The 12,002-nt window shown below is 35.2% G+C and overlaps 1 protein-coding gene across 2 annotated transcripts in view; it reads right to left on the reverse strand.

Moving 5' to 3' along the window:
• The window catches only part of ATP2C1 (ATPase secretory pathway Ca2+ transporting 1), a 167,345-nt gene that overhangs the window by 76,524 nt on the left and 78,819 nt on the right, over positions 1-12,002 (reverse strand). For both annotated transcript variants that reach the window (XM_073900231.1, XM_025882304.2), the window contains exons 4-7: positions 10,783-10,872; positions 8,725-8,760; positions 5,132-5,193; positions 901-1,009 (exon numbers count right to left, since the gene is read on the reverse strand). In XM_073900231.1, the coding sequence (XP_073756332.1) occupies positions 901-1,009; positions 5,132-5,193; positions 8,725-8,760; positions 10,783-10,872 (297 nt within the window). The remainder of the gene's footprint in view (positions 1-900; positions 1,010-5,131; positions 5,194-8,724; positions 8,761-10,782; positions 10,873-12,002) is intronic.

Below are 12,002 nucleotides of genomic sequence, written 5' to 3' on the forward strand. Positions count from 1 at the left end.
CACTGGGACATTCACAGTGATCTGAATACTGCTGCTTCATGGTCTTCCTCATCTCTCCCAGTACTACCCTTCAACCCTTCAATTCTCACCACCAAAGCCATGCTGTCTGAGGCATTATCTGATTTTCACTGAAATCAGAAGTAACTGCTCCTTTCTCTAAATTTTCACACTCCATTCTTTGTACTTCTCTTAGTCACTCACCAGGTTCTATCTTATTTTATGGTGAGTGATTTATGTACATAAATAGTATGCTCCCTGATCACAAGAACTCATTACATCATCTTTGTGTCTCCCACAAGGCCTACCACACCATTTCCATAAAGATCAGCTGATTCACTAATGGACACCTCAAAAGACTCTGTGGTAAAGATTAATATATTTTAAGAAAAGAAGACATGTTTATATACGTTACATTTTAAACTTGAAAACCAGGAGTTTCCAAATCAACTATGCATTAATTCTTAAAATTATTAATGTCTATTCTTTAGTCTACATCCAAGTATTTTCACTTCTCACAAACAGATCACCAAATGCTATGGTCTGAATATGTGTCCCCCACCGACTTTATATACTGAAATCCTAACTCTCAAATACGAGGTATTAGGTGTGACTTTTCAGATGTGGTTAGGTAATGAGGGTGGAGCTGTCACAAATGGAATTAGTGTTCTTATAAAAGAGACCTCACAAAGCTCCTTAGCCCCTTCCACCATGTGAGGACAGAGAGAAGGCACCAGCTATGAACCAGAAGAGGGCCCTCATCAGAATGCAACTGGGCTGGACCCTTGATCTTGGATTTCCCAGCCTCTGGAACTATGAGAAATAATTTTCTGTTGTTTATAAGCGACCCAGGCTATGGTATTTTGTTACACCAGCCCAAAGAAATTAAAACACCAAACTTACCTCAAACAAGCGTAAATCAGCAGGAACTCTGTCCCCAACAGAAAGGCAAACTGTATCACCTGGAACCAAGTCTCGAGCAAGTGTATGTTCCAATTTTCCTTCACGTACACTGTAACATGAAACAGAAACAACCATGGCTGAAAAAAGAAAGCCACACCACTTATTTAAAAAAATTCTTTCTAGTGGGCTTACCTGAGGAAAAATATATTGTAGTATTATTACCACTTCAAAGAAGCTAAGTCAAATATAAGAAACTAAGCAAACAATTATTTTTCTATTCTTGGTAATTAAGATGTTCAGATGACAAAAAAAGCACCGGAAACAGTAACCAGTGATCGTTCAAACGTAAAATGTGAAAACTGAAGCAACCTTCTTATTCATCTGGGCCTGTCTGATTGTGCATCACTGCAACCCCAACAGTGCTTAGCACATAGTCACACACACACACAAAAACTGTTGAATAATTCCATGTCTCAACAATCTCAACATTAGAACTTAAATGTTTTAATATCACAACTTGCCACACTGAACAGAACATCAATTTTTCATGTCAGACTAATGATTTCTACCTTATGTTTAGACAAATCTGGTGCCACAATGTATACTGTACTACTCACATTCAATTTCTATTTTTAAGAGTGAAAATCCATTTTCATTTGTCTCCATGTATTTTTTGATTTCCTCTTTGAGTTCTTGGTTGGCCCATTTTCATTGTTTAGTAGCATGCCATGTAGCTTCCATGTATTTGTGTTCTTTCCAGATTTTTTCTTGTGATTGATTTCCAGTTTCATACCATTGTGGTCAGAAAAGATACATGATATAATTTTAATCTTTTTGAATTTATTGAGACTTGCTTTGTGGCCTAATATGTGATCTATTCTGAAGACTGTTCCATGTGCACTTGAAAAGAATATGTACTCCACTGTTTCTGGAGAATGTTCTGAATATATCTATTAGGTCAATTTGGTCTAATGTGTCAAAGTCACTGTTTCCTTGATTTTCTAAAAAAAATCAGTGGTCTAAAATCTTTGGGACACAGCAGTAATTAGGTTCTAAGAGGGAAGTTTATAGCAATACAGGCCTACTTTAAGAAACAAAGTCTCAAATAAACCTTACATCTAAAGAAGCTGGAAAAAGGAGACTAAGCCAAAGTCAGGAGAAGGAAAAAAAATAATAAAGATTAGAACAGAAATAAATAAAATGGAGACTAAAAAAAAAAAAAACAGATCAATAAAGCTAAGAGCCAGTTCTTTGAAAAGATCAACAAAATTGATAAACCTTTGGTCAGACTCCTCAAGAAAACAAGAGGGAGGACTCAAATAAATAAAATCAGAAATGAAGTAGGAAAAATAAATGATACCACAGGAATACAAAGACTTATAAGAGAATATTATGACAAATTATATGCCAACAAATTGGACAACTTTGAAGAAATGGATAAATTCCTAGAAACATATAACCTTCCAAGACCGAATCAGGAAGAAAGAAAATTGAACAGACTGATTACTAGTAATAAAATTGACAGTAGTCAAAAAATTCCCAGTAAAAGTCCAGGACCAGGTGGATTCACAGGTGAATTTTACCAAACTTTTAAAAAGAAGAGTTAAAGGGGAGCCTGGGTGGCTCAGTCATTAGGCATCTGCCTTCGGCTCAGGTCATGATCCCAGGGTCCTGGGATCGAGCCCCGCATCGGGCTCCCTGCTCAGCAGGAAGCCTACTTTTCCTTCTCTCACTCCCCCTGCTTGTGTTCTGTCTCTCGCTGTCTTTCTCTGTTAAATAAATAAATTTTTAAAAAATCTTTAAAAAAAAATTCTATAAAATAAAGAAGAGTTAATACCTATTCTTCTCAAACAATTCCAAAAAATGGAAGAAAAGAAAAGCTTCCAAATTCATTTTATGAGGCCAGTATTACCCTGACACCAAAACCAGATTAACACACTACAAAAAACAAAAACTACAGGCCAATATCTCTGATGAAGACAGATCTAAAAATCCTCAACAAAATATAAGCAAACCAAATCCAACAACACATTAAAAACGTCATTCACCACGATCAAGTGGGATTTATTTCAGGAATGCAAAGGTAGTTCAATATTCCCAAATCAATCAATATGATGCATCACATTAACAAGAAAGGATAAAAAAAAACTATATGATCATCTCAACAGATGCAGAAAAATCATTTAACAAAGTACAACATCCATTCATGACAAAAACTCAACAAAATAGGTTTAGAGGGAACATACATCAACATAACAAAGGTCTTAAAAGGAGAAACCCACAGCTAACATCATACTCAATGGTGAAAAAGAGCTTTTCCTCTAAGATCAGGAACAAGGCAAAGATGTCCACTACCACCACTTTTATTCAACATAGTACTAGAAGGCATTGCCACAGGAATCAGACAAGAAAAGAAAAAGCATCTAATTTGCTAAGGAGGAAATAAAACTCACTATCTGCAGATGACATGTTACTATATATAGAAAAACCATCCAGATTCCACCTAAAAACCACTGGAACTGATAATGAATTCAGTAAAGTAACTGGATACAAATTAAAATGCAGAAATCTGTTGCATTTCTATGCACTAATAATAATGAAGGAGAAAGAGAAACTAAGAAAACAAGCCCATTTACAATTGCACCAAAAAGAATGAAATACCCAGGAATAAACTAAACCACAGAGGTGAAAGACCTTTCCTCCAAAAACTATAAAACACTGATGAAAGAAACTGAAGACGAAACAAACAAATGGGAAGACCGACACAAAGATCAATGGAACAGAATAGAGAGCCCAGAAATAAATCCATGCTTATATGGTCACTTAACCTACAATAAAAGAGGCAAGAACATACAATGGGGAAAAGACAGTCTCTTCAATAAATGGTATTGGGAAAACTGGACAGCTACATGCAAAAGAAACTAAACCACTCTGTTTTACCATACACAAAAATAAACTCAAAATGAATTAAGACCTAAATGTAAGACCTAAAACTATAAAACACCTAGAAGAAAACACAGGCAGTAATTTCTCTGACATCTGCCACAGAAACATTCTTCTAGACATGTCTACTCAGGCAAGGGAAACAAAAGCAAAAATTAACTATTGGGACTACACAAAAATATAAAGTTTGTGCACAGCAAAAGAAACCATAACAACAACAAAAACACACCAAAAAAACCCCCAGCAACCTACTGGATGGAGAAGGTATTTGCAAATAATATATCCAAAAAGGGGTTAATATCCAAAAGATATAAAGAACTCCTACAACCTGACACCAAAAAAAAACCAAAAAAACACCACAACAAATAATCTGATTAAAAATGGACATGAATAGACAGTTTTCCAAGAAAGACACACAGCCAACAGACACATGAAAAGATGTTCAACATCACTAATCATCAGGGAATGCAAATCAAAACCACAATAAGATTATCACTTTAGATCCGTCAGAATGGCTACAATCAAAAAGACAAGAAACAACAAGTGTTGGTGAGGATGTGGAGAAGGAACCTTCACGCACTGTTGGTGGGAATACAAACTGGTGCAGCCACTGTGAAAAACAGAATGGACATTTCTCAAAAAATTAAAAATAGAATTACCATATGATCCAGTAATTCCACTACTAGGTATTTTCCCAAAGAAAATGAAAACATTATTTCAAACAGATAAATGCATCCCTATGTTTACTACAGCATTATTTGCAATAGCCAAGATATGGAAGCAATCCAAGTGTCCATCCATAGATGAATGGATAAAGAAGATATGGTGTACGTATACACATACACACACACACACACACACACACACACACACACACACACACACACAGGAATATTACTCAGCCATAAAAAAGAATGATATTTCACCATTTGCAACAACACAGATGGACCTAGAGGGTAGAAAGCTAGGTGAAATAACTCAGAGGAAGACAAACACCATATGACTTCACTCAAATATGGAATTTAAGAAGCAAAACAAAAGACAAAAGTGACAAACAAAAAAACACTCTTAAATACTGAGAACAAGCTGGTGGCTGCCAGAGGGAAGATAGGTGAGGGTGTGGGTAAAAGAGATAAAGGGAATTAAGAGTATACTTACAGTGATGAGTACTGAGTAATGTAAACTGCTGAACCATTGTATTATATGCCTGAAACTCTTTTAACACTGTATACAAATTATAATTCAATTAAAAAAAATTAGAAATCCGTATCAGAAACAAGGATCATACCAATGGCATTCTGGTGGCATAAGTTTACTCAGTTCTTCAAGAGATTTTTCTGAACGATATTCCTATTTATTAAAAAAAAAAAAAGCAGAACATAATATTAAGAGAAAATATTTATAAAGAAATGCAAATATATATGTTCTTATGTACATATTCCATATTAGACTTAAGTAAATAATAATCTCATTTTTTAAAAACTTCCCCCAGTTCTTATCTTTTCCTTTACTTGCACTTATATTCCTAACACATAAAAGTTTATTCCTTATTAAATAATGTTAAATTATAGTGGCCAAACAATTCTGACAAGTAAATATTCCCAATTCTATATGTTAATATTCAATGTGAAACCTAAGGTCAGTTTATTTATAAGAAAATGAAGAACACTCATTAGTGTGTCCAAAAAGTATATAATTTTCAGTCATTAAAAGTTAAAATCATTGAGCCTCATGATTAAGATAATTTTACTTTTAGTGTTTAATGACCAAAGAAGTCAAAGACAATTAACTGCAAGCAACATCTGCTTTGAAGATATAAGCACATGCTTACTGCAAAGGTTTATGAAGTTTCTTAGAAAGAACATCTGTTAAATAAGAGTGAGTTGTGGCTGGCACTACTTTCACAGACATCTTTCCCATCACCCTGAATTATCCAAAAGAGGACATTCTCAGGAGCCCCAAGTCTGCCATGCTCCAGCCTTTCTCTAATGCATATAATCAAAGCTGAGAGTCAGAGACATCTTTCATCTCATCATACTACTTAGTCCACGTTTCCATGGGCAGTCTTGCTTCACATAACATCACTGCTATTTCTGTCTCATGTCTGTACTAAATACACCATTCTTTTGATCTAAGTTTAAAAATGGAGAGGGGTGAGTAGTGGGAGTGAAACTTGGGGAGTGTTTTGAAATGACTGCAGTGCTAGTGCTATTCAAAAGTTCATACCCATCACAAACTTTTTGAAATAGCAAATGCAAAGCTATATAAGAGTAACTTAGAATTAAACGAGTATTTACTTAGGCAAGAGGAACAAATGTGAGAGTAAGGCAAATCTATAATATGAAAATTCTAAATACCCCTCCCCCAACCATAACAAGGATATTAAGGAATTTGGAAGTTTTACCCAAAAATTCCACAGAAGGCTAGAAAACACTCACCAATCCTAGATCCTAGTAATAAATGGCATAGAAGCTGCCCAATCTTTACCTCCCTTTTCAGACTTCTTAGGCTTCACTCCCTACAACTACAGAGATACTTCTGTATCAAAATGACCTTTTAACATGTCACTAAAAACCTGATAGCCATCTCTAATGAACATTTAAAAGTTATATTTTAAGTTTATTTTAAGGTGGCATCAATGTATGACAATATAAAACCAGCTATTTTCATGGCTGTGAAGGTATACAATGGGGTGAGAAATGGAGATTTTTGAAAGAGAGGGAAAAAAGGGTAGACATAAGTATAAAAATATACAAGCACTCTCCTCCTAAAACCCAGATAAAAACACAAATATTAAATAAGACAAATCATTGAGAATTTCAGAGTTTTGGTAATTTTCTGACAAAGCACTATAATAAGTTCAAGTGGCAGCAAATAGGATCTTTTAGAGAGGGTTTTTAATTGCAGTTTATACAGAATATTTTGTTGGTTTCAAGGCACATTTGGGTAAAAGGTTTATGTATGTATAAGAAACCAGACCTACCAATCTAAAACTGGGCCTTTCATAACTGTTTCAATTCTTTCTGGAGTTTTCCATCAACTGAACCTATCACAGAGATATTTAGCAGATAGTTTCTGCTATTGCATTCACAGTGTGTAACATGCAATCTTTGTGGAAAATTCCACACTATGTTAAAATCACAATTTTGTAGGTTTTTTTGAGGTAGGTGCTCTCTACACATCAACAGAACAAGCAAAGGTCCTCTTATCCACAGTGATAATACTGGAGGAATCCTTCTGAAGAAAGTCACTCCGTATTTCTCAAGCATTATTAAAGATGCAAGAGGGTCCCAGTTACTGGTTGAGTGGATAGTACCACCCAAATGTCTGAATGAAGAGCTGCCTTGAATGATGACCAGCCTGGAAGGACCTCTCTGCTACACTAACTAGCTCTACCTGCCCCAACGCAACTTTTGTCTGTTCTAAGCAAAAAAGATTCCCTGGAAACAGAATCCCTGATGGTCTACTGATGGAGCTCACAAACTTGCTGTAGATAATCTGATTACAACAGACTTTTCCACAGTGGGTTACTGTAAACTAATAACTAATTAGTTAGAGATTGCCACAGGAAGCCTGGATAATGACAGGAAATACCCAAGGAATTAACCACAGTGTGAAAATAACCACAATCACTTAAAATATAGTCTTAAGAGTGAAAGCAACATGAACTTGAGTACCAAACAAAACATTTTCCCCTAAACGAGAACAGTCCTTTTTTTTTTTTGAGTAATCTCTACACCCAATGTGGGGCTCGAACTCACAACCCTGAGATCCACAGTCACCCAATTGAGCCAGCCAGGTGCCCCAGTCCTTCTATTCTTATGAACTATGCTTTAAAACTTTTAGCTAATAAAATGAGACCTGCCAACATTGTTCTAAAATATGAAGTTATCTGGGCACCTGGGTGGCTCAGTTGGTTAAGCGACTGCCTTCGGCTCAGGTCATGATCCTGGAGTCCCTGGATCGAGTCCCACATCGGGCTCCCTGCTCGGCAGGGAGTCTGCTTCTCCCTCTGACCCTCCCCCCTCTCATGTGCTCTCTCTCTTTCTCTCTCTCTCATAAATAAATGGAATCTTAAAAAAAATGTATTTCATTAAAAAAATAAAATAAAATATGAAGTTATCAGATATTAAACATAAAACTAAGCCTACGTTTTTATATATGACTACACTTGTGATAAAAATCCTGACATTATCTCCACATTATTCACATTTCATTTTTAAAAGGAATTCCCTCATCATTTTACTGTTTCAATGTCTATGCTGAATTGGAAATTTGATCCAGATCAGAGCATTCTTTCTGTGTAGGAAATGAGGAATTTAAACCTGGCCCAATTTTTTAATTGAAAAAAATTTTTAAACCTGTTCCTGGCTTTTATTTCTATTACTGTGCTTTTTGTTTCCATCTGCTTCAGTTACCTTTAATTTCATCAAATAAAAAACTACATTTTCGGGGCGCCTGGGTGGCTCAGTCGTTGGGTGTCTGCCTTCGGCTCAAGTCATGATCCCAGGGTCCTGGGATCAAGCCCCACATCGGGCTCCCTGCTCAGCAGGAAGCCTGCTTCTCCCTCTCCCCCTCCCTCTGCTTGTGTTCCCTCTCTCGCTGTGTCTCTATCAAATAAATAAATAAATAATCTTTAAAAAAAAAAAACACTACATTTTTTTCTTCATGCTACTATCTAAATCAAAGCAGTCAAGTTAGTTCCACAAAGTACCCTGGAGAACTAAATTTCTGAAATCATTTCAAAAACAAAGAATGAATTGTTCTGACCAAAATTACCATCCCCCAATAACCAAAGATTTTCTCATAAGCCACCTTAGTTTTTTTAAGCAATTAACTAAAATACCATTTTCATGCTGACAAAGTAGACCACCTACTCACCTGAACAAAGGCTACCGTGACGACAATAAGTATTGCCTAAACAAAACAAAGAAATAACCTTTTAAAGCAGAAATTGTAACTTCAGAAATAACTGTTAATCATGTTTTATTTTTCTAACTCTATTTGCAGTCCCCAGATACCAGACACTAAGCACTGAGATCAACTGGGGGAAGAAATCACAACTCTGCCTTAGGGGAAAAACTGACAGCCAAAGTGCCTTGCCTCCCCTAGGACAACTTCTCAAATTTGATCTCAAGATCCCTTTCTGCTCTTACAAACTGAGGACCAGCTTTTATGTGGGATATAACCTACTGATATTTACCATAATTTAATACTCTTAATTGCTCAGTTTTAATTACTCCTTAATTCATCTAAAAAGTAATAAAACCATTGCATGTTAATACATACATTTTTTATGAAAAATACACTTTCCAAATAAAAAAAATTTGTGAGAAAAGTGCAAGTGTTTTCAATTTTTCTATCTTTGATGTCTGCCTTAATACAAAGCTGGATTCTCACATTTGCTTCTGCATTTAATCTACTGTCCTATGTATAGGCTGAAGTATAGGAAGAAAACCTAATCTCATACAGATATTGTTGGAAAAGGAAGGAGTATTTTAAAAGCCTTTTCAGATTGTGGATATTCTTCTTAGCTACTACACCCAAATTAGACAAGTGCTAGTTACTTAATTTGCAATAGAGAATCTAAGCTGTATCAATGAACTTTTCATAATTATAGTAAAATCTACTGATCTATTTTCAATTTGAATGGATCTTTGATCACTGAAAACATTGTAACATCTTACACTAGTCATTTAGAAAATACCGATTTACTTGGTTATTCAAACCTTTCAAGTGTTGACGCATTTCATAATAGTAAAAAAAATCATATTCATTGAAATACTACTGATCTCTTTAGAATGAAGTCTTAAATATTAGGAAGCTATTTAGCACACAGTAATTCATAAATATTTTGCAAAATTCTATCACTTGAAAGCTTGAATTTTATCACCAGCAATAAATGTTCTTTATTTTTCTTGAAGTGATAGTATTTCATCATTTCATTCACTTCCTAAAAAAAAGTATGTCAGTTATTCAAGTCTTAATAACCAAGTTTGTCTATCATTCATTCATTCTAGTAAAGCCTAGTTCAGCTCACCACAATCATCCTTCCTTGAAACAACCATTGTACCTCAATATATGTAGGTCCTTTATGCATACTTCCCATTTTATTACACAGAATATTCAAAAGGTATGTACTCAACTGTCAAGATTTAATGAAATTAATTTTTACTGCTTTATGAAAAACACTCCTAAGAGAAAGAATGAAAGAAAACAATGCCCACTAGTACAGGTTGGTGCCATTATTCTGACTTGAGTCAACGCTCACTTTTACCTGCCACTGCTCTTGCACCACTGATGCAAACATACAAAGCAAAAATAATGTTTGAGTATTACATAAACAGTTTGACCTTACATGCTCCCTGAAAGCGTCTTACAGACACCTGGGAGTCCATAAGCAAGAGCTCAAGAACTGCAGCTCTATATTAATTTCTACTGTGTTCTTACACGTAAACATATCTGCTTTAATCAATGCTTGTACTTGCTATAAATTTTTATACTACAATAAAACACAGGACAAGAAAAAAAAGAAGAGGAAACTTTCAATGAAAGCTAGAACAGCTTAGCCAGAAAAAGAATAAAATCTTACAAAGTAAACAGTGTTCATTGTTATATATTTTTAATTTCATAATCATCAGGCTTCAGTTCACAGTCAAAACATTCTCAAAGAAAGTAAACTAAATTGAAATTTTAACCAGAAATTTATTATAAAATATTTCATATCTGTAAAATTACAAGGTTGTTAAATAATTCTCAGGAGTGCCAATCACAGACCATTGAACATTACTTGAGATTACTGCAACAAAATGCAGAATTTGGACATTAACAAAAAACCTGAAGAAACATTAGGCACTTCTCAATTCATTTTCCAAAATAAAAGCCAATCCTAATTTTAAACAATTATCCAATAATTTAAAAATATAAATATTTTCTTACCACAGTGATACTGACAGCATCATCAAACTGATGCATTAAAACACTGATGACTGCAGAAGCCAGGAGCAGCATAATAAGGGGATTTTTAAACTGAAAGTGAAAACAAACAGCAATTCAACGGTTTTGTATGAATGGTAATTGTGTTCCATCACAACAAAAACTTAAAAAAAAAACACGACTGAGGCATGATTAGAAAATTATTAAGTCTACATTTGAATGAGATTTTTTATGTCTCTTTAATTAACAAAAAAAGTATTTACACTTAACTACATTTAAAAGTCACCGCTTCATAACAGTACCTTTTCAGAAGAAAAGAAAATTAAATATCAATATTAAAACTAAGAATTTACCAATTCCTTATGGTACACGTGTATTTTTGGTACATTAATTTAATAAATATAGCTGGTCTGCATTTCTACTGAGGCTAGAATAAGTGGAAAATGAATTTTAAGATAAAAATTTAGGTTAACACTGGGTACAACACCTAAATTAAGATCCAAACATACTTAATAAATTAGCACAGATTACAATTCTGTGGTTGACCCACATGCCCCAGGAATAATCGTAGCTAAGAACCAACAATAAATAAGATCCACTCCACAGAAGCTCAAGATTTTCTAAATGCTGGTTTTCCTATTATCTATCTGGCAGAGGCAATAGTATCTAAAGAAACAGAACCACAACATCAACCCAACCAGGCAGCACTTAAATGACCAAGCACCAGAGCCACCCTAAATTCTTCCAGTTGGACATCCTATACTCCTTAAACATCAGAGCTCTGTTGCCAGAACCTCTTCCTCTGATGAAGTGGTGCCAATCACTGTTAAAGGTGCAAAGTAACTAGGCTACAAAGAATTCATCCCACCAGAGAGCCCCAGCCCCTAGATACCACAGCAGCGAGGTTAGATGCCATCACTTCCCCCTCCGCATATGACTCCATTCCCTGGCACAGGGGTTCTGACCCTGCTTCACATCAGAATCATGTGAAGAACTTCTAACACATGCCTAGGTTCACACCAGACCAATTAAATCAGAATCTCTGGGCATAGGGCCCAGGCTTCAGCATTTTTTAAGCACTCCCCAAGTGATTCTAACGCCTAGAAGATTGAAAATCACTACTCTTAACAAACTAAAACTACAACGGCAATGTGGTTCAGGGTTGACAAACCACACACACTTAACTGAGTCAGAGTACCTGGGTTTAAATCCAGCTCCTGTCA

This window comes from Callorhinus ursinus, unplaced genomic scaffold (assembly GCF_003265705.2).
Source record: "Callorhinus ursinus isolate GAN/ISIS: 27379988/994484 unplaced genomic scaffold, GSC_fseal_2.0 scaffold1, whole genome shotgun sequence".
Lineage (NCBI taxonomy): Eukaryota > Metazoa > Chordata > Mammalia > Carnivora > Otariidae > Callorhinus > Callorhinus ursinus.